At 41.7% G+C, this 23,021-nt stretch overlaps 1 protein-coding gene across 7 annotated transcripts in view; it reads left to right on the forward strand.

The window, feature by feature from the left end:
* Positions 1 to 23,021, forward strand: part of GRM7 (glutamate metabotropic receptor 7) — an 843,273-nt gene that overhangs the window by 742,846 nt on the left and 77,406 nt on the right. For 4 of the 7 annotated variants that reach the window (XR_013960786.1, XM_080671906.1, XM_080671910.1 and 1 more), the window contains 2 exons: positions 5,780 to 5,871; positions 10,429 to 10,505. The exons of 1 other annotated variant lie outside the window; for it this stretch is intronic. Coding sequence is in view for 5 of the 6 variants with exons in the window: in XM_080671906.1 (XP_080528032.1) it covers positions 5,780 to 5,850 (71 nt within the window). In the remaining variant the exon portion in view is untranslated. Of the gene's footprint in view, positions 1 to 5,779; positions 5,872 to 10,428; positions 10,506 to 23,021 lie in introns of those variants that run through there. 2 more of the 7 variants (XM_080671907.1, XM_080671908.1) reach the window with 1 other exon arrangement.

Below are 23,021 nucleotides of genomic sequence, written 5' to 3' on the forward strand. Positions count from 1 at the left end.
TCCCTGCCCCTTGCTTCTCATTCTCTGGTCCCTACCCTTCCCAACAAACACCTTTATTGATCCTTTCCTGTTAGGGGAACAACTTCCTGTTTAGGAAAACTTTTAACGCCAAATTGATCTCTAGCAGTAGGAACAAAATTAGAATATTTAAGAATTTTAGAATCATAACTTCTTTCCACTGGAACATGAATGAGGAGAAAGCTATGATTCTTTACTAAGCAAGCCTTCTAGACACAAAAACATTGGAAAACTTTCATCCAAGTGTACTGGCCCGGACTCCACAAGGGAATGGCATCCCATGTGGGAAAGACATCTACCACATTACCTCAGGAGAGTTCATTCAATGAAAACTAAATATCATGAGTGGAATCAAGGATGAAATGTCAGATCTGATATGCTACATGACATATCTGTAACCTCTGGTAGCCTTTGTTCACCCCTGCAAATGAACCTAAATAAGGTAGGCATAAAAAAATTATCCAGAGGTTAAATGCATAGAATTCCCAATTGCTAATTTTACTAATACTGCTGTTATAGTAAATTTCAGATTAAAAAGGAGACTTCTAGAATTTTTTTCCTAGAAATATTTTGATCGGTTTCATATAGAGTGAAGTAGAAACAAGTGTTCATGATACTTCCTGTTTTTAAAGTGGAGGGGGATTCAGGTTATCATTCAGTCACTCGAGACATACTATTTTTCCGTTATGAGCTGATTTTGTTGTAGCCAAAGGCTTATTGCCAAGCAAAAAGAATTCCTAGTCTAAATTCTATGAAGCAATCCTTATTGTCTGCAGAGAGAGATATATATATTTTTAAAAATGAGGAGGCAGTGGAGTGTGATCCTGACAAATACTGTAGAGAGATCCATGATCTGGCACATCTCCATTTCTAAATGGTTGGTTGAGTGAATATTGTACAACACTTTAAGAATTCTTATCTTCTATCTTCTCTATGGTGGACCTCCCTTTGACTTTTCAATAGAAGAGATTCTGGGACAAGGGGAGAGGAAGAAGATACAATACCCTGAGAGAAGGGAGAACCAGAATGGGCAGATTGAACAGGCTCTGACCTTGGGTTTCCAGAGCAAATGATCAGTGGAGAGAAGTGGATGGCAGATTGCTGTGGTATTCAATGTGACGTAGGAAGAGGCTTTGGGCTGAGACGGATCTGGGTTCAAATCCAAGCCACTCACTTATTGGCTGTGTGACTTTGAGAATCACTGAGCTTTCCGAAAGCTTAATATCTATGTCATAACTGTCATGAAATATCATGCATCTAGAAAACAGTCAAGCAATTAAGTGTTAATTCCCTTCCATTCCTGAAAGACAAAAATCTTTGCCTAAAAGTACATTTCTGTGTTTATTATTATGTAGATATGCTGGTGCAGTTAAAGGTTAACTGAACACCAGGAAGTAGATAAAACTAATTTACAAAAATAAATATTTCCATGAACATACCTATGCATCTATTTATATGTATACTTGTATTAACAAATATAGCTGCATATTTATACCTCTACAGAGTTTTATTCTAGAACCCCTTGTCAATTTGCATTTCACAAAAACCTTATCCTGGAGACATCCTAATAACAGATTTACATTTATATCTGTACACACACACACACACACATGCATCAAGATATGCCTAAAATCAATAAGCAGAAAATATAGTCAAAACTCTAAATGTATTGAAAAAGATGACCAAATTAGAAGTTTTTAATTTGGACAATTCAGTATTATGCTACTTAAAATAATTAGCTTGAAACAACATTGCTACAAGTTAACTTTTAATGATTAGTTTCTATCCCTATTGAAGCTGTTTGGGGTCTGATAATGCTAATACTAACAATACTGCTAATATTACTACTACTACTAATAATACATCAACTGTCCTTTGAAATGGGCATTATGCATAATGTTATTTGTGGACTATCTTACTCCTCCCAATAACTGTGGAATGGAGGTTATGATTCTCATTTACTGAAGAAACCTAAGCTTAGCAAGATTAAGTGACATAACCAAAGTCACACATCTAGTTAGCAGCATAGGTGGGACTGAAACCCAGGTCCGACTCCCAAATCCATGTTTGTTTCTCACTGCTGTTTCTTGGGATGTGAGTGGCATGTTGTAATTCCAGCACAGTACTTACTCTTTTGGCTTCCACAGTTGGTAATACTTGCGTATAAAGAATATAATGTTGTATTGTGGCAGACTCTGTATTTAAATGTGCTGTGAAATATATTATTGCCTGAAGTGTTGTCTATAAAGACAGGATTAACGTGCGCTCAAAGAAGGCTGCCCGGGTAGAGGCCACATCCTAATAACTCAAAACCCAAATATCTCATTACCTGTATCAGTCACAATAAGTATTCCATTTGGATTGCATTGGGTGCCTTTCTCTTGAAAAGGTTTTGTTGACTTTTGTCATTATGGTTGTTTTGGTGCCTACACAAAGATAAATCAAATAGAGCCTTTATCTCGTAATCAAGTCCAAAAGATTTTGAAAAACTGATTTAGTCCTTTTGGACTTGTCTGTCTAGACACACCCCAAACACCATAAAGAATTTAACTAGGTATTTGCTGAACCATGGGAGGAAATTCATGTACCTCCAAACATTGGGGTTTCTGATGACCCAGCTCGCAAAGGTCCCAAAGAGGAATTTAAAGACATTATCCAGATAAAAATCTGCCCCGCAGAACTGTTTGTGGTGGTGGAAATGTTCTAGCCACCTGTGACGATTCAGCACTTGAAATGTGGCCACATAACGAGAAAAGACACATTTAACTTTGCTCCATTTTAAAGAGTGTAAATTTAAATAGCCATCTGTGGCTATGGCTACCATATCGGACAACACAGCTCTAGAAATTACCTCTCTTAACAGGATGAGATTTCATTCTAGAACACTCAGTTTGAGCCCATATTGGAAACATCTCCCCAAGTTTTAGCAGTGATGATGAACTGAAGCAAAGTTCACTTAAAGAAATGAAACTTTTGACCTGAGACCAAAGTGCAAACAAATAGTTATTTCAAATGATCCAGAAGGAATCACTGTTAAGGAAACAGTGGTATCACAAGGAGCAATTAGACTTGGACACCCAGCCCTGAGCAATGCAGAAATGTATACGTGAAGGGAAAGAGCAGTAGTGAAAAATTCAACTCATGAAACAGACAACTAGACTATTCTGGTGCGAGGGAACATTATTACTATATTTTATTAAATGTCAAATACAGCTCTGGTAATCTCAAATTTCTGAGTTCTGTTAATAGAGACAAAGAAAGTATTTCCTGAAATTAAGCTGTCTGGTTAAAAGAAAACAAAAGCACAGGCCAGGCACTGGGAGAAGAAATGTGTCTTTCCAAAGGGGAAAGTCTGTACACGATTCTCTGAGGGAGGGAATTGGAGAAGAAGTCCAGTTTCTAGCATGCACAGCAAAGCGAAGAATGAAACAGAAATCTCCCCTTCCTCATGGTTGTTCTGAACACACAGTCACAACGTGTTTCGACCCTCAGTGTTTTCATTTCCAGCAGCTCTGCTCCATCCCTGCCGCCGCCACCTGGTGCATGTGCGCTTCTGCCCATCCAACGTCACTGCAGCTACCTGTCCACATAAAACCAAATCTGCGGCTCACCAGGAACAGAAATCAAAACTGCCCTGGCACAGCCTGACTCTTCCCCAAGAGGTTCGGTTTTCCTCTTAGGTTACTTCTTCCGCTAACATGCTACTGTTTGAGAGAAAAACTTCTTTCTGGATGGAATACACAAAGAGCATCTGCTCGCTAGGAGCCTTAGATATTCTGATGCTCGCTGGTTTCCGCACTGAAGGCAGAACAGCAGGGGGGAGAGGGATGTAGCGCAGCAACTTACTGAATTTTTATTTATGCAAACAAGATTTCTGTTGCTAGAGGATCAGAAGAGCCTGACCTAATTTGGAATGCTTTGGACCTGGCTGCCATGATGCCTTCTCCACATCCCTGTCCAAGAATCAGGGCACTTCAAGCTCTGGTCTGGCTTCTGCATTCTGAATTTGCCATGTGGCCGGGCACCTTTATATCGCTGACCTGGCAGATGTAAGTTCATGGCAAATTTATTGTGCTTGGGACTTGGCTTATCAATGGCCACCAGGACCCTTGTCTAGTTGGGCGGATAATAGTAACTGAGGCAGCGTGAGTGTATTGCGATGAGTGGGTAAGACCTGCTGCCTTCTCACCTGGGTGGGTCAGAACTACAAGATGTGACTTATCCTCTGGTCAGATACTCTCCTCGTAAAGGTAGTGATAGGGAGCCCTAAGCCACTTTTGTGCTAAACTAGCATCCATTTTCTAGCTATTATCCCCAGGCCGTGCAGAAAAACTCCTGAAGTTCCTGGGCTGTTCGGAGTTAGTTTCCTCTGGGGAGGTCAGTAGCAACTTGAGATGTCAAGCAGGTAGACACTTGGGACACACTCCCTTCCTGGATGTGGGGGCGTATGACTGAGTACTTGACACTGAGATACAGGCTGGACATATGCTAGAACACCATGCACAAGACTAGTTTAAACTGATAAGCATATTGTTTGGTGAAGCACATTTTAGAAGAAGAATAATTTGCACCTAAAATAGAAAATTTATAGTAAGATATATTACATATAACTATAATCTTTTTTTAAAAATATATTTTGTATTGATTTCGGAGAGGGAGAGAGAGGTAGAAACATCAATGATGAGAGAGAATCATTGATTGGCTGACTCCAGCATGCCCCCCACTGGGGATCAAGCCCACAACCCTGGCATGTGTTCTTGAGTGGAATCAAACCCAGACCCCTCAGTCATCAGGCGGACGCCCTATCCACTGAGCCAAACCAGCTAGGGCTAACTTTGTATTCTGATGTTGTTTTTCTTTACTACCACTTTTGCATGTATGGTAAAATATATAAATAATTTGTGCTTTCTCAAAGAAGGTAATTATTATATAGAATAGTTGAACTGTCAATACAAGGAAATATTTTATTTAAAAATGTACACAGCCCTGACCGGTTTGGCTCAGTGGATAGAGCGTCAGCCTGCAGACTGAAGGGTCCCGGGTTTGATTCCGGTCAAGGGCATGCACCTTGGTTGCGGGCACATCCCCAGTAGGAGGTGTGCAGGAGGCAGCTGATCAATGTTTCTCTCTCATCTATGTTTCTAGCTCTCTAACCCTCTCCCTTCTTCTCTGTAAAAAAAATCAATAAAATATATATTTTTTTAAAATGTACACAGAAAACACCTGTTGTAAAATGGATATGCGCATCTAAGCCTACACAACTAACAATGTCTAGAAAATTCTGGAACACATGCCTGTGCTGTGTAAATTTGTTATGGTTTTGTTTTGTTTATGTGCTGCTTCCTCATTCGTTACAGCCCTAGCATTCTCGGCATTGTGTCCTTGGCTTCATCCTCTGGGTTAGCCATGCAGGGTGGTCAGCATGTCGGGAATAGGCTGCGGATGAAAGGGATGGCAATAGGAGGAAAACAACTCTGACCAGACAGATAAATTATTTGGGGGCTGGTTCTCTCAACTGCTCCACCTCAAGCAAGTCAAGCCAAATTGCCTTAAACCAAGAGGCACCAGTACTCCCATGTTCAGAGGTACCCGAATTGTGGTGAACTGGTCTACCAAAGGCTAGTGACCCCACTGAAAGAGTGGGCATGATGTCTATGGTCTCTATTGCAGCCTCTTCTCCAAAAGAAAAAACAAAAGAATGAGAAGGAATATTGTTTGAACATTTATTTTATACGTACCTATATATTTACTTTTCCTGTAGACTGTATACCAGCAGTAAGAAAGAGTGTACAAAAGTCTGTTACTTGGTACACTATCCCACCAACAGTATAGCTTTTGCCTGCTTTCCAAAAGGTAAGACAAATCCAATTTTTATTTATTTGTGTGTTCTTGTCTTTACTGAGAATTAGGAATGTGTCCATGAAAACTGTGCATGATTGCCTGTACATCTATGTATGTGAAGAAACGTGTTTTCAAGGATGATCTGTTAACTAAGTTTGGTAGAAGGAGCTGCTATAAGCCACATGCCTGATGTGTTTTCTGGAGAACATCTGTATGAGCGTGTATGCATTGGTCTTTCCTGAAAAGGTAGCCGACTATGGCAGAATTAGCACTGGTCATTCTGATACATACTCTACAACTACCAATGGTGGGAGATAATTTTTAAAGTGTATGTTTTCACAGTCTAGTTTTAGAAGGCAATTTTAAAAACTTATAGGGAGAGAAGGGCGATATTTTACAAGCCTAGTAAAAATGTTTGTTCTGGTTTATTTTTATTAAATACATTCAAAGAAATGTATACCTTCCTAGAAATGTATTCATTCAAAAAACAATGAATGTCCCTACCACCTTAAATCCCAAATGGTCTTGGTTTGTTCTTTGAAGCAAAAAAAAAAAATGAAAAGGGGTTTGCTGGCTGAGCTTGATAATGTGTTGAAGATGATTTGTGGCTCCTAGTTCTGCCTTGGAGAAACACTGAACCAGCTTCAGTCATTTCACAGAGCTGGGAGAGGTCCAATAAAAGACCACAGGACTCTAAAAATGCATTTCCACGTTAGCCAAAACCAAGAATCACCAATAAATACCAAGGGTATTCAAACTAATAGCTTTAAAAACACAGCGAATGGTGTAATGTGTGAATTGGACATGGGACGAACTGCCATAAGAATACTAACTGATTCACCATTGATGCTTACATATCGCTAAGGAAGAATATTAGTGGTCATATTATTACCTCCCTACTTCAGCCTAAGCAATATTGTAACATAGGGGAAAACAACACTTGCAAGTATCCTATCCAGCTGGAGGCAGGGTATTCCAAACGGAGGGAAAATAAACGGCAGAAAACATGGAGTAAAGTTATTAAAAGCATGTGGTGGCTTTGAATAAAAGGGTTTCTTTTGATTTCCTCTAAACCTCCTATTTTGCTTATAAAATAGAGAGACCTATCTCTAGAGGGATTCCGAGAAAGCGAGAGAGAGAGAGAGGGAGGGAGAGAAGAGAGGTCATACCATGGGAGAGGGAAATATTGGTTCAGGATGTGGCTAGTCTCTCTTTTCTATGTGGCTGACATGGAACTTTTATTAGATCATTGCTATGTTTCTTCCATCTTTGTTTCTGTAATGGTCTACTAAGTACAAACAATATCTTGCTCTTTTAAATCCATTTAGCACTCTAAGAGTACTTTCAAAGAGTAATTACATTTTCTGTTGATTTTAGATGGATGCCAGCGCCTCAGTCTTTAATTTCAGATGTATTGTTCACAGGTTCTTTCCTTTCTCCATATCAACATGGTCTGTCCTAGTTTATAAATAGGGCATTCTCTTCTCCCAGTGACTATATAACTGTATTCCAGTGAGACTTCAAGTTTTTGCAGTACAAGTGCTTGTCAAAACACTGCAGCTCGTCACTTTAATAGTCCTTTTCCAGGAGACTGCCTCAGAATAAATGAGAAGGAATCTTCCCTGGGTAAAAACGATAGATTTAATCTCGATCCATTAAAAATTCTCCCTAGCTCCATTCTAAGTTGATGCCTTTTGGTTGAAAGGATGCAAGATGAAAGTGGTCCCCAGTCGATCTTTCAGTAAAAAATATATATTTTTAGGATGTGCTATTTAGAAGTAAACTTTTTTGCTAGAATTGTCTTGTTTCACGGATGTTGACTAGGTGTTTCCTTTCCTGCCCATTTAGAGGTGGCTTTACAAATTAATGATAACCATCTAACATAGCTACTTAAAAACCATGGGGAATGGAAGCTAATCTAAGTTAGGTGTGTTCCAAGAAGGGAGGGAGGGTACCACCTTGTATGGGTTACAGTCAGACTGGAAAGCTGGGAGCACCATAAAAGAAGCTTTAGGTTATGTGTTCAAATCCATTTCTAGGTGGTTGTTTTCAGGGAGACAACACAGGCAAGAAAAACCTAGAGGTTCAAGAGTGAACTTCCATACTACCGTGCCAGTAAGACTTGAGTTTCGCCCCCCACCATCAGCAAAGGCGCACCCTACAACAGAGCAAATCCAGGCCTGCTTGCTGGGGTTGGGCAGAAGCAGGTTCAGACTGAGACAGAGCAGAACCTGACGTGGCTGGAAAACGCACCCCACACACTGCACCCACCTTCGACACGCACTCTGGGCCCGGCAGCAGCGGGAGCAGCACCGCCCGCATCTTCTGTCTGAATGTTTTTCTACATTTGAAAACTCTGCAGAGTGTTCTCAATCTGGTGACATTTATTTTACAATGCAATTAAGAAAGAAAGAAAAAAAGCCCTATTAATCTGGCTTCATCACCAGGTCAGGAAACTGTTTTGTTAGGAGGTAAATTTTCAAACCAGAGGATGGTGTTCTGACTTTTAAAACTTTAAGAGTTTAATTCAGCAAATATGGACATTTATTAGCCCTGAGGTTTTTTTTCACAAGGTATGTTCTTCCAAGCAAGTACACTGGTTATACTAGAATTGACCTTTCCTTCATTTATTAAATGGTATTATAAAACATTAATAATCTCTTATTTTCTATAATTACCATCATGAGGTCATTTCACATTTCTACATTTTGGGAACTGTACATCCAACTTTTCTATTATGTTGAGATTCTCTCTCCTCCTTAACATTCACTGTGATATTTCTTAGTTAACTGGAGACTCCCTCAATTTAAAATCCATTCTGAAATTCTGTAGTGAAGCATAGCGAAGAATATATGTCACCTGACCTTTGACATGAAATCACCTGAGAAATAAATGCAGCTATAAATCTTTTCGGCATATCTCTTTCTGCCTAAGAGCTCTGTGAAATGCCATCATTTCTCTCATTGGGGTTTACAATCTCAACAGCCTCAAAAACCAATTAATATTTGCCATCTCTGTTCTGCCACTTCAGTTGAACTTAAAGAATGGGATGAAAGAAAGTGCACATGGCTGGGATTCCTACTAGTTTGTAGCATAAAAGAAACACACACACACACACCATACCCCAAAGGCACAAAAAATGTGTCAAGTTTGTGGTGGTTTTTTTTTTGGGGGGGGGGGGAGTTTTATTTAATATAAACCATTATGATGAATAACTGGATGGAAAAGAATATAAAATGAAAGTAAACATAAAGGGCAAGATGAACTTGAAAAAAAAATACAAGCACATTATTTCTGTTCATTCTCACTGGGAGGTATATGATGTCAAATGACCAAATTACTTTTGAAAAAGAGGCCCATAAATTACAATGCCATTTATTTCATCAGGGTAGCAAAAAACAAAGACAATTTTTAGCAAAACTAATAATGCTTAAGGAACAAATCCTTCCTGTTCAAACTCTTTGTGTCAAGTTTTACACGTGAGCATGTCACAGCACACCTGGCCAGGATTTAGTAACTGGAAGAATAATCTTAAGTGAGGTCAAAGAAACATTTGTTGAGTACTGTTGCTCTGGGTCAGCCCTGAACTGACTAGGAACTGAGGACAGAAATGGACAGTACCTTCAGGTAGCCCAGATCTGATGGAAGACTTCAAGGTAAGCAGTTATAATTCAGAGTGACAGGGGCCCTTAGGAGAGGTCTGTGTGAGTGCTGCTGAGCTATGTGAACAGAGCATCACCAGGAGGTGTGGTTGGAGCTGGTCTTAAAAGATGAAGGACTCCAGGCAGCCACAAAGAAAGGGCACTCAACGCAGGACACAACTTTGTAGAAAGAACCCAGAGAACAAAAGAATATGGTGTCCCAGGACTAGAAAGCAGTGTGCGGCTGAGGCATTAGATGTTCAGGGCATGACACATGGGAAGCAGCCTGGGCATCGTGGGACCGCATCACCTTTATCCCTGCGCCTTTAGCAAGGGGCCTGGCAAATATTAGAAAATGAGCTCGGAATGGAGTACAAAACCTCACATGCCACAGGCTCCTAGCCTTACCTTGGACGTAGTACATACCCAGTAAATATCTCAGAGTGGGTATTTATTAAGAATGAGAAAACGCTAAGTCTGCAGCTATAGCAAGTGGAATTGTGTTCTCCCAGATCAGACCTCTAAGGTCGCACACACTGTCCTGGAAAGGCAACGTTTAGCCCTGATGTCACAAGTGTCATCCCCAGGCTGTTGCCTTTATGTGCGACTTCCAACCAGCCAGGCAGGGCTGCATCTGCAGGTGTGGAGTTGATGTACCTTTGATGAGTGAACCCCACATATAAAACCAATCAAGTTTTATTTCTCTTTCTTTCCTGTTATGGACAACAGCTATCTACACCATTTTTCTTTCAAAGGGCACCAGGATTTCAAAGTTACCATTAGAAATGGATCCTAAGTATTTGCTTAAATGACTATAGCTTCTACTTCGGTAAAAACATAAATAATCAATAGGTGTTTTATTATTATTATTATTATCATTAATGCATTTTCTTAGAGACTGGCATTAAGGACAGATTTTGTCTTTTAGGCCCCAAGCATCATTTGCATTTGTAAAGAAACAGTGTGTGTCCTAAACCAAGGTCAGTTAATCTCTACAATCTTCCCTCCTTCCAATTACTGTGAATGAGCATCTTCTCTGGACTCAAGTGATGGTGACTTGTTTCTGCCTCCTAAGGACATGGCTCAGCTTCGAGGATTTGTTTTCCTTTCTTTTTCTTTCTTTCTTTTTTTTTTTTTTTTTTTTTTTTTTTTTTTTGGCTGTGCAATGGAACTTGGATGCATTTTAAAATAACTTTCTCTAGGAATCAAAGGTAATCATTATTTCTCTTAATGATCCACATGAATATTCTCATTATTTTTTTCTTTTCAAGTTTAAAATTAGGTTTGAATTACCTTTATGTCTCTGCCTCTTTCAGGGTAACCTCAGAGGAATCCAGCTTGCATCAAGAGGCCCGAGTACATGTCTCCAAATCTGATCTTGCTGATCTGACCCAAGCACTTAGAAGAACATGACAGGAATCAGCAATCCCACTTTCTGTAAGTGTTGGTCCAAGTTATTGGTTATGACCTTGTGTGTCCTATTGTTTTTTTCCCTCTGGCCACAGATAAGGAAAACTGGATCAGGGTCCTAACCCTGACTCTGATACTTGGGGTAGCATAGCTTATTCGCTTCATGGACCTCTAAGTCCCATTCTCCCTGATCTTCAGTTTCCTCTTGGATAAAATGGGAGCAAATTTCCTTGCTGGGATACCACAGAGATGGCATGGGAACACATAAATGAAAGCCCTCCTTTACAAAGGGATGTGTGTAGCACTGTTAGTTCCCACTTGTCTCTGTTTTAATTTGCTTTCCTTTCTCTTTTTTGGTGGGTGCATTCTTGTCTACCATAAGCCATCAGAGTTGGGGGGTGACATCTAGATTGCCCAGGAAGTCAAGCGTCCTTTCCTCTGGCTGCACAACCAGCCCTGTTTTTGAGATGGCTCACTGTGGTCCTGCAATGGCTCATTAATAGCTTTTGTCTTGGTGGAATTGACAGGCCAGGCCATCCGTCACTCAGCCAGGCTGCTGCAGGACAGCTAGGCTCATACCCCCTGATATATGAACCACTCCATGTGATTAACTTCGACAGGTAACTTCAGGTTGGCTGGCACGCCGAAGAGCATTTTAAGTACAAATAACAGCTCTGGGATATGTCTTGAGTGATAGAAAAATGACTGAGTGCAATAGAGTCCCTTAATCTTTGCTTGTGAAAACACATTAAGTTTCCTTTGGAGACCAGGATACTGCAACAACATCAATTAACAAAACCTCTCAGAGATCTTCCTCGATACTTTGAAGTTTGGTATTTTTCAAGCTTACTTCAAAAGGAGAACTCCATGGAGGGCCAGGCTCATTCATCTCAGTCTTCAAAGGACCTGGCATAGTTCTTTACAGAAATTTAATAATAACAACAGCAATATCAATTACCATGATGATAATTGCACCGTATCATCCCTATTGCTATAGCCTTACAAAGTGCTCAGCCATCCATTGAGACAAATCTCATTGTCCCCACTTCGCATAGCAGGCACCTGGCTCAGAGCTGTGAAGCAAGTTGCCAGAGACACACACCGATGAGTGGCACAGTTGATGCCTGCACTCGGGTCCTCTGGCCAGACTCCTTCCCAATATATCTTTCTGAAATTGAGTGGAACTGGACAAAACATTTCAGTCTGCATCATCCATCTAATCAGCATTTGTTTGTTGTTCTCTTCAGTTGATTCCTGAAGATGAGCGAGGCCCTCCAGGGCTTCAAGTGAAAATCATAATCTGATTTCAGGGCTATTTTGGAATGAGAGAGGTGGCCTCTTTTTCCTCCCCCCCCCCCCCCTTAATGATACTGCAAATGATGAGACTACTTGATGCTATTTCACCTACTCTTGGATTCTTTTGATGGTCTGACAAATAAAGAGTATAGTTCCTGCCTCAAAGAACATGGCCTTCTAGAGCTGGAAATGCTGAACTCTTGAGAAGTCATTGAAATCCACTGACTAACATAATCAAGACCTACAGGTCATCCAGGGCTGAGCACAGCCTGTTTACAGTTAAAATCACAAAGCGTCACATACTGATGGCTCTAAGCAGACACCACCTCTGCATACAGTGATGGTGTTTGGCATGGAAACCTAAGAAAAGGACAAATCCAGAAGAGGCTTTGGTAGCATTAAAAAGGGACACTTTCCTCTCCCACGAATGGGAAAAGCTAATTCCCACCACAGCTTCATCGCCTGTTTCTTCTCTCTCTTCCTTCATCATAGCAAGGCTGTAGAAAGACACTGGCCACAAGGCTCATTGTCATCTGTGTTAGCTAAAAATTTGATTAAGCTGGCCACGTGGGATTAGCATGAAAAATGCTAGGTTTTTGTTCTGGGAACTTAATTCCTCTTTCCCTCATTCTCATCATGTTTGCAAATTTCATTTGCATTTGCATTTTCCGTGGTTTGCCAAAGTCCAGACTGAGACTTGAGCTGTTGTTTCCATTCAGGTGAAAAAGTGCAACCACACTGACCATCTGCACTGGCCTACAGTCAGGCGATTGTCCCAGGCAAGTTATCGTTTTTGCATCCTTCTAAGTATCCCAGGGAGGCTCTGCCACCCAGCCCACCAGTGCATTCAATGGATAGAACAGACCTTGCCCCGTTTCCAGTATGGGCTTAGTCCTGGGTGGTTCTCATCATGTATCAGCAATGGCCTCTCTCAATAGTCCAAAATAAGGAAACATTACTGAAACAAGTCTTGAGATCTTGGCCCACTGGAACCTTTTCTTGAGGCTTTAAGAATGACGTCAATGCCACCAAATGGGGGAGCAATCCCTACCCTGACTCACCCCTGAGAAAGCCAGTCTCCTCCTGAGTACTGAATTCTTAGTCGATTCTGGGTCAAGTAGCAGGGACAGTAGCCCTAATGGGGGCTACTACCTGATGCCCATATAAAGGAGAACAAAATGTAGTAGGGGACCAGCGTGTGGGGCTATTGTTTAGGCCATACAGACTGAATGCTGACACCTCCCTGTGCCTCGGGGCACTCGGTGGGTAACATGGTGGTTGTGAGGACCACAGAAAGTACAGTTCTCGGACCAGAGTTCGGCATGGGGGGTGTTCGGATGGTAGGCAGCAGTGTTGCCATGGTGTCCCCTAAATTAACTGGATGTTTCTGCTTGTGTTCCCTCTAGGAAAGAATTTGGAGATGCCAGTCTGATCCTCTGCCCTGCCATCTCTTGTACCCATTCTCCTTCTGTACCATCCAAAATAAAGTTTGTGTGTCAAGTAATCCGCCTGCCTCTGATTTTTCGTCTGAAAAACCTGCAGGATTTTCAAATTGAAATATCAATACCTCTCCTATCTAGTCTTCAACCTGCTTAGTATTGATCCTGTTTTAGAGCAATGGTGTCCTAAAGCCAAAATGTTACTGCGCTCTCAGAGGAGCCACTCAGGAAACCACATTTAGACACACTCAGCTTTCATTTAATTTCATAACACAGCGCGTATTCCGACTGCAGGCCTCCAGACAGCAACATGGTCGCCATCGTGGCGAGTTTACATTCAATTACTACCACCTGTTAGTACCAGATATGTAAGGAAATACCAAGGACCAATTTCAAAATCTGATTTATGGCCAAAAGTGTGCCAAGAAGAAATCTGAAATGCACTTGAATTTATACTTTGGTCGAATTTAAATCCTTTGTTCTTCACCCTGATGCACATCAAAATGTCACACGTGTTGAACGCTGTTCCCCAGGGATTCTGATGCACATCCAGGTTCGGAAACTTTTACTGATAATCCTGCCTGATAATCAACGCCCACATATGGTGTTGATGTGATGGTGATCACACAGTAGAACATTTTTCAGGATATCAAACAGACTGATTTTTTTTAAGTGTATTCAGGTTTATCACACCAGCGGCATTCACCACGTTCCCAGGAAGTCCTCTCTGTCTGTCTGCTAGCACTGTGGGAAGCTATTTCAAGGTCTCCTCTCAAGAGATCTTCCAGATTGGTGTTGCAGACTAAATAAAGATGATGCTAATTGCTGAACTCTATTACTGGAGCGAAAAACAGCACCATCTTTGTTTGAGGCTGCATCTCCATGACAACACCGAATAGAAAGCGGGGCGGTGGGGGGGGTACTTCTTTTTTCCTGTGCTCAGTGGGCCACAGGATGTGTAGGCAAAGGGAGTTGACACATCCTTATGCAATTATTCCAAGCGACTCAGTAGGGCAACTCTGAATTTATTTAGCCCTGAAGTCCTCAAAAGAGTTTACTATTTTTAAATTGTTTTTCATGCTTTCATGGTTTTCATGCCTTTCTGCCCAATCAGGTAGTGAGAAGGGTTGACATAACCAGTGCCACAATGACCTTGTTGTTAATAAATTCACCGTCATCCTATGGAGAGGCAGGCTGGTACACAGGTTAAGACTGAGGGTGCTAGAGCCCTTATTCTGAGGTGCTAAATCCAACTTTGCCCTATTCTAGATTGTCATGTGGGCTCAGTGCTTACTCTCTGTGCATCCATTGTCTCATCTGTAAAGTGGGTATAATATTAGTAATTGCCTCTGAGGTTGTTCATTAGGATTAAATTAGTGCAAATAGTCCCGTTGGTATGGCTCAGTGTTTAAGTGTAGACCTATGAACCAGGAGGTCATGGTTCAATTCCTGGTCAGGGCACATGCCTGGGTTGCGGGCTTAATTCCCAGTGAGGGACATGCAGGAGGCAGCTGATCAATGATTCTCTCTCATTATTGATGTTTCTATCTCTCTCTCTCCCTCTCCCTTCCTTTCTGAAATAAATAAAAATAGACTTTAAAACATAAAAAAATAAATTAGTGCATATAATGCATAATACAATGCTTGGCATATAATACAATGCTCAATAATTAGCTGCTACTCTTCTAGTTATGAATATTACCAAATGAGCTATAGCTTCTCAGCTTACATGGTAGGCACTAGTCACACTTGGCTGTTTAAGTTAGTTGGAATTAAATAAAATTAAAACTTGCGTTTCTCAGTTGCACTATCCACATTCCAACTGCTCAGTGGACACACATATTAGTAACTACAAAGTTAGCGAAGATACAGGACATCGCCATCGTCGCAAAAGGTCTGAGCCATCGCCTAGCGATAGTAAACAGGAGGATGAGAGCTTCCTTTATTGTAGCGATAGATAGCTTTTGTTCTTAGCACTCTCCATTGACTGAAAATACAGTCTCTCTCTGAGAGCATGGGGCCCATTTCTTTGGAGTATTTCTTTTATAGCATCTAAACAGTGGTTTACATTGTGGAGTGGGCAATAAATACTGTGGACTAACAACAAAATGTTTTCTAAAAACGGTTTTCTCTCAGTTGGGAAGATTCCCTCCATTCCTTTCATACACGATTTATAAGGCTCTGTGGCGGCGGATTCTGAAGTTGCACATAATTCTTAGAAAGTAGTCAAGGTGGCGGCGTGGATTCACCACATGTCTGGTAGTGGGACCCTGTAGCCAGTACAGAGAATGGTTTTCTGAATCACCACCCAGATGGAAGCCATGTATCTGTTCACGTGTTGTACACATGTTGTTCAAGGGCAAAAAGCTGAGTTCAGTGTTCAAGGGAGTGAACACAGGCCTGGCACAATCTCAAACAGCATTGCCAGGCACTTCTCACCTGTGATCGGCCAATTTTGGAAATCTGATGTCAGCTGGAAAATGCTTGGTCCTTTTGCTCACAGTCAAATCACCATGTCTTACTGGGCCTGTGTTTGGCTAGCTGCAGGCATCAGTGCCTGGTCGGTGCCTCACCAAGTGTTTAAGGATGAGGGAGAATACAGGCGAAAAGGAAAAGTGGTCTGTCCTTTTCAACAAGCAGACATTCTATGTGGATCATGGACAGTAATGTTACACATTGTTTAGAGGGATCTCTGCTATCAATTTCTGTTTGGGGAGAACTTTTGTAATAAAGCCAGTGTACTACCCTCACCCCCAGGCCAGCTCTAGGCCCCTGAAGAGAACCATCTCCCAGCATCTTGGATGCTCATTCCAGAACTTAAGCTATAAAACAGCTTCATAGGGGGAGGGAGAGTAACAACTGTCGTTTTCTTTTTCTGAACTTTGAAGCACTCCTTTTTTTTTTTTTAAGGAAAACACACAAAATTGATTATATTGATCACTAAATAATGTCAATAAAGTAGTATCAATGACCCCATGTTTTAGAAGTGCAGAAAAAGATAAAAAGGAAAATATAGACAATTTCTTAAAAATCACATCATCATCAATGAACTGTTACAATCAGCTTGACCTTATACACATTTTATAGTTTTGTTTTCTCATATGCCCACACACACAGCATCTCATTCACTACAGGGCGTCACACTGAGGGAGGCGGATGTAATCTGTAGGTATACAAACTACAGCTCAGAGGGTTCAGAAAATTGTCCAAGGTATTAGTGACAGAAGTAGCTTAAGGACCCATCACACCCAAGCATCTCTTTATGAAAACCTGCAGTATCTTTCGACTAACAAGTTCACATTTACACCAAGGAGGGAAAAATCCCTCATTATAGAAGATTCAGATTTATAGTGCATTCAGGGGGAGAGGGGGAGAGGGGGAGGGAGAACAAAATGTTTTTATTTTACCTATAGATGATCACCAGCAGAATAGCCACTAGTGACCTTACTAGTATCTACAGAAAGTGAACAGCCCAATCCAGAATGGAGAAGAAAGATAGATTGCTGAAGACAAGGAAGTGGATCAACACCAGATAACAACATCTGCTGTGTATGTGCCCAAGGCCAGGGGAGGAGTGTGCTGTGTGTGATGGGAGGAAACAGGGCTCTGTACTGCACTTTGTTAAGCTGTCGCCTTCCAACACCGTTAGAGCGTGGCTTAGAGACACTGCATGTGCCAAATTGAAATCTGGGCTTCTTATTGTCAAGCAAATAGCCTTGTGAGGCTTACTAAGGAGAGTAAATCTAGTTTGAAAAGAAAGAATTTAGTCTTTCTTTTGTTTCTACTCCTCTTCCTGTCAATGGAGCCTGACCCCCAACCAACCAGTGTGATTTATGCGGCCTTCCTTGTTGTAGGACCTGGGCATAGAGAACCGAGACAGGACCTGCCTCAGCTTCTCCAGGAGTTCACAGTGCAGAGAAGGCAGAACATCTGACTCCTGTCAAAAACGATACACAGATGCATAGAAGGATGTAAAGAGGCCTGGGAATAGACATTCGCTCTCATGGGGTGACAAGGAGACATTCTAACTGTGGCTTGAAAAGTAGGCCAACATGATAGAGGGTGTTTCAGACAGAAGGACCATCCTATATGAAGTCACAGGGCATGAGCTGGTGGCAACATTATTAGCAGCCGTGACAGATAGCAGATCTTGAGTACTTTCTGAAACCCAACACTATTCCAAGTACTTAACATATACTAGTATGAGCTCCTTTAGTCATAAAAACCTTATCAGATATGCATCATTAGGCCCATTTTACAGATGAAGAAAGTGAGGCACGGAGATTTCAAATCACTTTCCCAAAGTCATCCAGGAGTAAGTTGAGCCTTCTGAGGCCAGAGGCCATGCTTCTGGCAGCTGTAGTGCCCCCTGCAGTGATAAGAAAACGGAATGTTTCAGGAAGATACTATAGCTACACCACAGGGCTTCTCCACCATGGCACTAATGGTAGTTGGGGCTACACAGTTGCATTACAGAATGCTTAGCAGCACCCCTGACCCCTAACCACGACATGCCAGTAGCATCTCCATCCTGCCATTATGCACATCAAAAACGTCTCTAGACAAATGTCCTTCGATACTGTCAAATGTTCTCTGAGGACACAGATGCCCCAGTTGAAAACCACTGGACAAGCACATGGTGTGTGAGGCAGGAGAAAATATATTAGAACTCACTGCAAATATCCTGAAATTCTATTCTGATGGCTGTGGAAATGAACCCTGCAGAGAGAAAGGGGCCAGTTGGGGTTTAACCAGTGGGGAGCAGCAGAAAACATAACCTGAAGAAGCATTAGGAGGTTCTGTGAGAAACAAGGCAGGCTTCTGAGTTCTCAGCTTACAAACAGGATGTGTTCTCAGACTTTATACATTGCATGGTCAGAAATCCTAAAGCTGCAGATAGCAAAGGATCTTCCATAAGAACAGTGAAAAAGTCAGGCAACCATTTCACCCAGTGTTCCCTGGAACGCGGCCAATCCTTGATCTGAAAGCTCAAAACTCAAAGCCTCATTTCAGCTAAGAAAGCTTCTGAATCTGGGGGAACACTGAATATAAGTTTTCTTAAGAAGCTCCCATGTCAGATTCTCTGTCACTGCTTGAGTGTGAACACAATGTGTCAACTTTGTAGGGATGTTTACTGGACACTTGGCAACGTGAAAAAAATGGAAATATTCTTCTCCCAAGGCCCTAAATGGACAAAACTTCAAGCCAAGGAGTATGTGTTCAGAGCAGAACTTTTATAAACAGGAAAAAAGATTTATGCACCTTCTAAATATTCTAAGATAAACATGTCACTTTTGTAAAACAAAAGATGTTTCAAACCATCTAATTCAGAACTGTACCTCAGGTGGGGAAGAAACACTGACCTAATGGTACAGTTCCACGCAGTCCTCAAACCTGAGCCTTCTCCTGTCCTGTGACCTGTTTTGGCTTCCAGTGAGTTCTTTATTGTGTCACTGGGAAGGATTAGGAAGAATTCTTTGCTTACCCTCTTTATAAAACTGCCATGACCATTTGGAATTGAGTGTCGCTCCAAGCTTCTAGTCAACATCCTAGTTTTTAATATGGATTTCTGTTAAGAATAACTCAATTTTCCATGAAAAGTCCTATGATACCAGAAGAAACAAACATTGTGTCTCTAACGGAAAGCCAGCCTCAGGTCAGAGTCAAGGGCTTTCGAATCAACGTGACATAACTCTGACACAAGCATCTTCCTCTCTCAGCTGCCTAGTCTATCAACATGGGGATTTGAAGGCCCTCATCCACCAGGTTCTTTGGAGGTTGAGTGAGATGGCATACGCCAACGTCCCAGGATGTGGTCTGATGCATGGCTGACATCAATAATTGGTGTCCCCTCCCATTCGGTGTTTAAGAGAATCATTCAGGACTTTGGAGAGATCAGACCTTCTTGGGAACTCTTGAAGACTCTTGTGTTCAGCTAAGACCATGATCTGCCTTCAACAGGAGCACCTCCTGGCCACTTTGTAACCCTCCCTCAACTCAAGGCGGAAACCTGACCCCCACAGCCCATCTCACTGTGATCTCTGACTGGGAGGACTGGGAGGCTGCAATGGTGGGGTCCAGGCCTCTGCATCAGCAGTTCTCCTGAGAGCAACAAGCCCTCAGCTCGCGTGGTAGTGGGGAAAATAGGTAATAGAGAACACTGTCTTCAACAGCTTTGTTTTCAAAAAGATACTCAAGTAGAACGCTTCAGTCTAGTTCAGGCATTCCACTAATGACTTGAAATTTGAAACAGCTGGGGTTTTTTCAAGCTTTACAGTGTGTCTTGGAAGAAGATTGCTAAGCTTTTAAATTCTTCATAAATAGTAAATAGATTTAGTCATAAATGTCCTGTAATACGAGCTTTGTTCCTTTCATTCGGAGGGAAGTTGCAAATTCTGATTAAACATGATAGATCATTATTCAGCAAGAGCACCTCCCGGCCATTGTGCGGGGAGAGCAGCCACCGAGAAGTGCAGTTTCTGCTCTGATGAAAGGCATGTAAAGACATCAAACCCCAAACATCTGCCAAGCATTGTTTGGGCGGGGGGGGGGGGGGGGGGGGGAGGGACACTGAGCAATGTCTTGTGGCATTTTAAAGACAGCAAACAGCCGGCATGAATGTAAGCAGTTACAAGGTGTCAGGAAGAAACTCAGATCACAGGATTAGGTGATCAGCCCTCATTTCATGGGTGACTCCTTCCTTTAGAAGTGAAAAAGCTTTCTTTTTCTCCAAGTCAGATGTTAACAGAACAGAAAGCGATCAGCCAGAAAGTGCAATTGATAAAATCCCAAGAGGGCAGTGCGATGAAGCATTCCTGCCCCTTTCCTCCAGGGAACAGGAGCATGACATTGCTTAGACTGTTTGGGGACTGCTGATATCCAGCTTGGGTTGGCACCGGAAGCAGTCTGAGACGTGCCTGGGCCTGGGCAATAGTGAGGGGCTTTGCCAGAGCTACAGACAGGACCTTTCTGGCATGCTGCCCAGCCTTCCCAGAAAGTGCTTTCATTCTCAACATCATCGATTCTCCTTGGCCACTGCGGGCCTGGGGCTGGGAGCGCATGCAGAAGATGCATGCAATTGCCTTAACTTCACTCCACCCCTCTGGCCTTAGTTAGAGTTGGATAAGGAGTGTAGATATACTGGTGATGATATTCACTCAGAAAATGGCCCCTTAGCCTAGAGTGGAAGTCAGTTTATAGGGATTCCTAACAGGAGGTGTTCTTCACTAGAATTATTTGGCAACTGCACACAAAATTGAACAGAACACAGTATTCTTCCTGCCATACAGGCCTGCTAATAACCATCTCCAAGTAGACATATTCCCACGCTAAGTTCCATAATGATAGGAGGTGTTTTTCCTCCTTGACATTGTATCACCACCTCCTAGCCGCCCCTGGCCCATGGCGGATGGCAATCCCTTTCAGAGCTGATATATAAAACACCGCAGGAGTGGCAATGCATGTATTTTCAACTAAGGTGAACTCATACATATGAGGTCTATAGGAAAAAAGGGTGGAATGATAGAAGGAAGCGAAGGAAAGAAAGCCTGCTTTTCTTGCTTTCCCTGTTCAGTCAATCTAGAGCCAGGCCTCCACTCCCGGGGGGAAATGAAGCCTCAGCAAGAATGCAAAGAGAACCCCAATAAGTAACTCTGGACTCTTCAGCTTCCACAGTGGCAGGCCTTACAAATTAATGAATAATGTGAGGCAGGGCTTCTCAAAGTTTAATGTCCATATGACCACCCAGGGGTCTTGTTAAAATGTAGCTGTGGATTCACTGGGTTGCTTAGACTGCATTTCTAAGGCGCTCCTGGTGCTGACCATGGTACTGGTCTTTGGACCACACTCCGGATAGCGTGGATTGGATAGACTGTGAAGGAAAATTCTGACATGCCCAATGCTTGCCAGGCACACTGACTTTCAAACCTAACTCCTTTGACAAGTGTGAGATCTCTCAGTGAGTCGAACCTCACCGAGTAATTGTAGAACTGAATTACATAGTGAATGTGAAAACTTGGCATGATTCAGGTGGCTATTATTATCTGAAGGTGTTTCTGTCTCAGCAGAAAACATAAAAATATGGCAAGTTATAATTACGCGTATGAGTTGTTTAGGTTTTCTTGCAAGTACGATGGTTTACAGCACCTCAGTAATAAAAAGACAAATAATAAAGTATTCAAGCCCCATTTACACTGTCATATATACTGATCTTAATTGCAGACTGCGGATTTTCATCTAGTTGCTAACAGTAAGTCGGCTCTTAAATAATAAGCAGGAGGAAGGTGTGTGACTTATTATGAACAGTCTCACTTCTGTTTTTCATATGAAATTTCAAAGATCAAAAAGAAGTTCAAAAGAGAAAGATGGTAGTAGTAGCTAAACTAATGCAAATACTAGTCCAACATTGAAGTCTTTTTTTTTAATTTTACTTTTATTGTTGAGGGTATTACAGATGTCGCCCATCCCCCTACTTTGAGCCCCCTGAATGTGGTTCCTGCCCCACCCCCACAGGCCTTCACCACACTATTGCCTGTGTCCGTGGGCTATGCATATATGCATACAAGTTCTTTGGTTAATCTCTTCCTGACCACCCTCCCCTGAGATCTGTCATTCTGTTCCATGCTTCCATGTCTCTGGACCTATTTGTTCATCAGTTTATTTTGTTCATTAGATGCCACAGTTTATTTTGTTCATTAGATGCCACATATGAGTGAGATCATGTGATATTTGTCTCTCTCTGACTGGTTTATCTCACTTAGCATAATAATTCCAGGCCCATCCATGCAGTCTCAAAGGGTAAGAGATCCTTCTTTTTCTACAGCTATATAGTATTATCATTGTGTAAATGTACATCTTTTTTTATCCACTCATCTACTGATGGGCACTTGGGCTGTTTCCAGATTGGGGATATTTTAAGTAATGCTGCTATGAACATAGGGGTGCATCTATTCTTTCTGACTGGTGTTTCAGGATTGTTGGAATACATTCCCTTAAGTGGGATCCCTGGGTCAAATGGAAGTTCCATCTTTAATTTTTGAAGAATCTCCATGTTCCTCCCTTTCTCTCTCTCTTCCTTCCTCCTTCTCTAAAAATTAATAAAAACATATCCTTGGGTGAGGATTAAAAAGAAATTTTAATAAACCCTAATATTTTCCTATTTATTTATTTATTTATTTATTTATTTATTTATTTATTTTTATTGTTTGAAGTATTACAAATAGTAGTATATGTCTCCTTTTTTTCCCCCATTGACCTCCCCCCCTGCCTCCCTCACCCCCCAGTACATGCCTTTACCTGCGCCGCACCCCCCCCCAGTGTCTTGTATCCATTGGTTATGCTTATATGCATGCATACAAGTCCTTAAACCCTAATATTT

Source organism: Plecotus auritus (genome assembly GCF_963455305.1).
Source record: "Plecotus auritus genome assembly, chromosome: 6".
Taxonomy (NCBI): Eukaryota; Metazoa; Chordata; class Mammalia; order Chiroptera; family Vespertilionidae; genus Plecotus; species Plecotus auritus.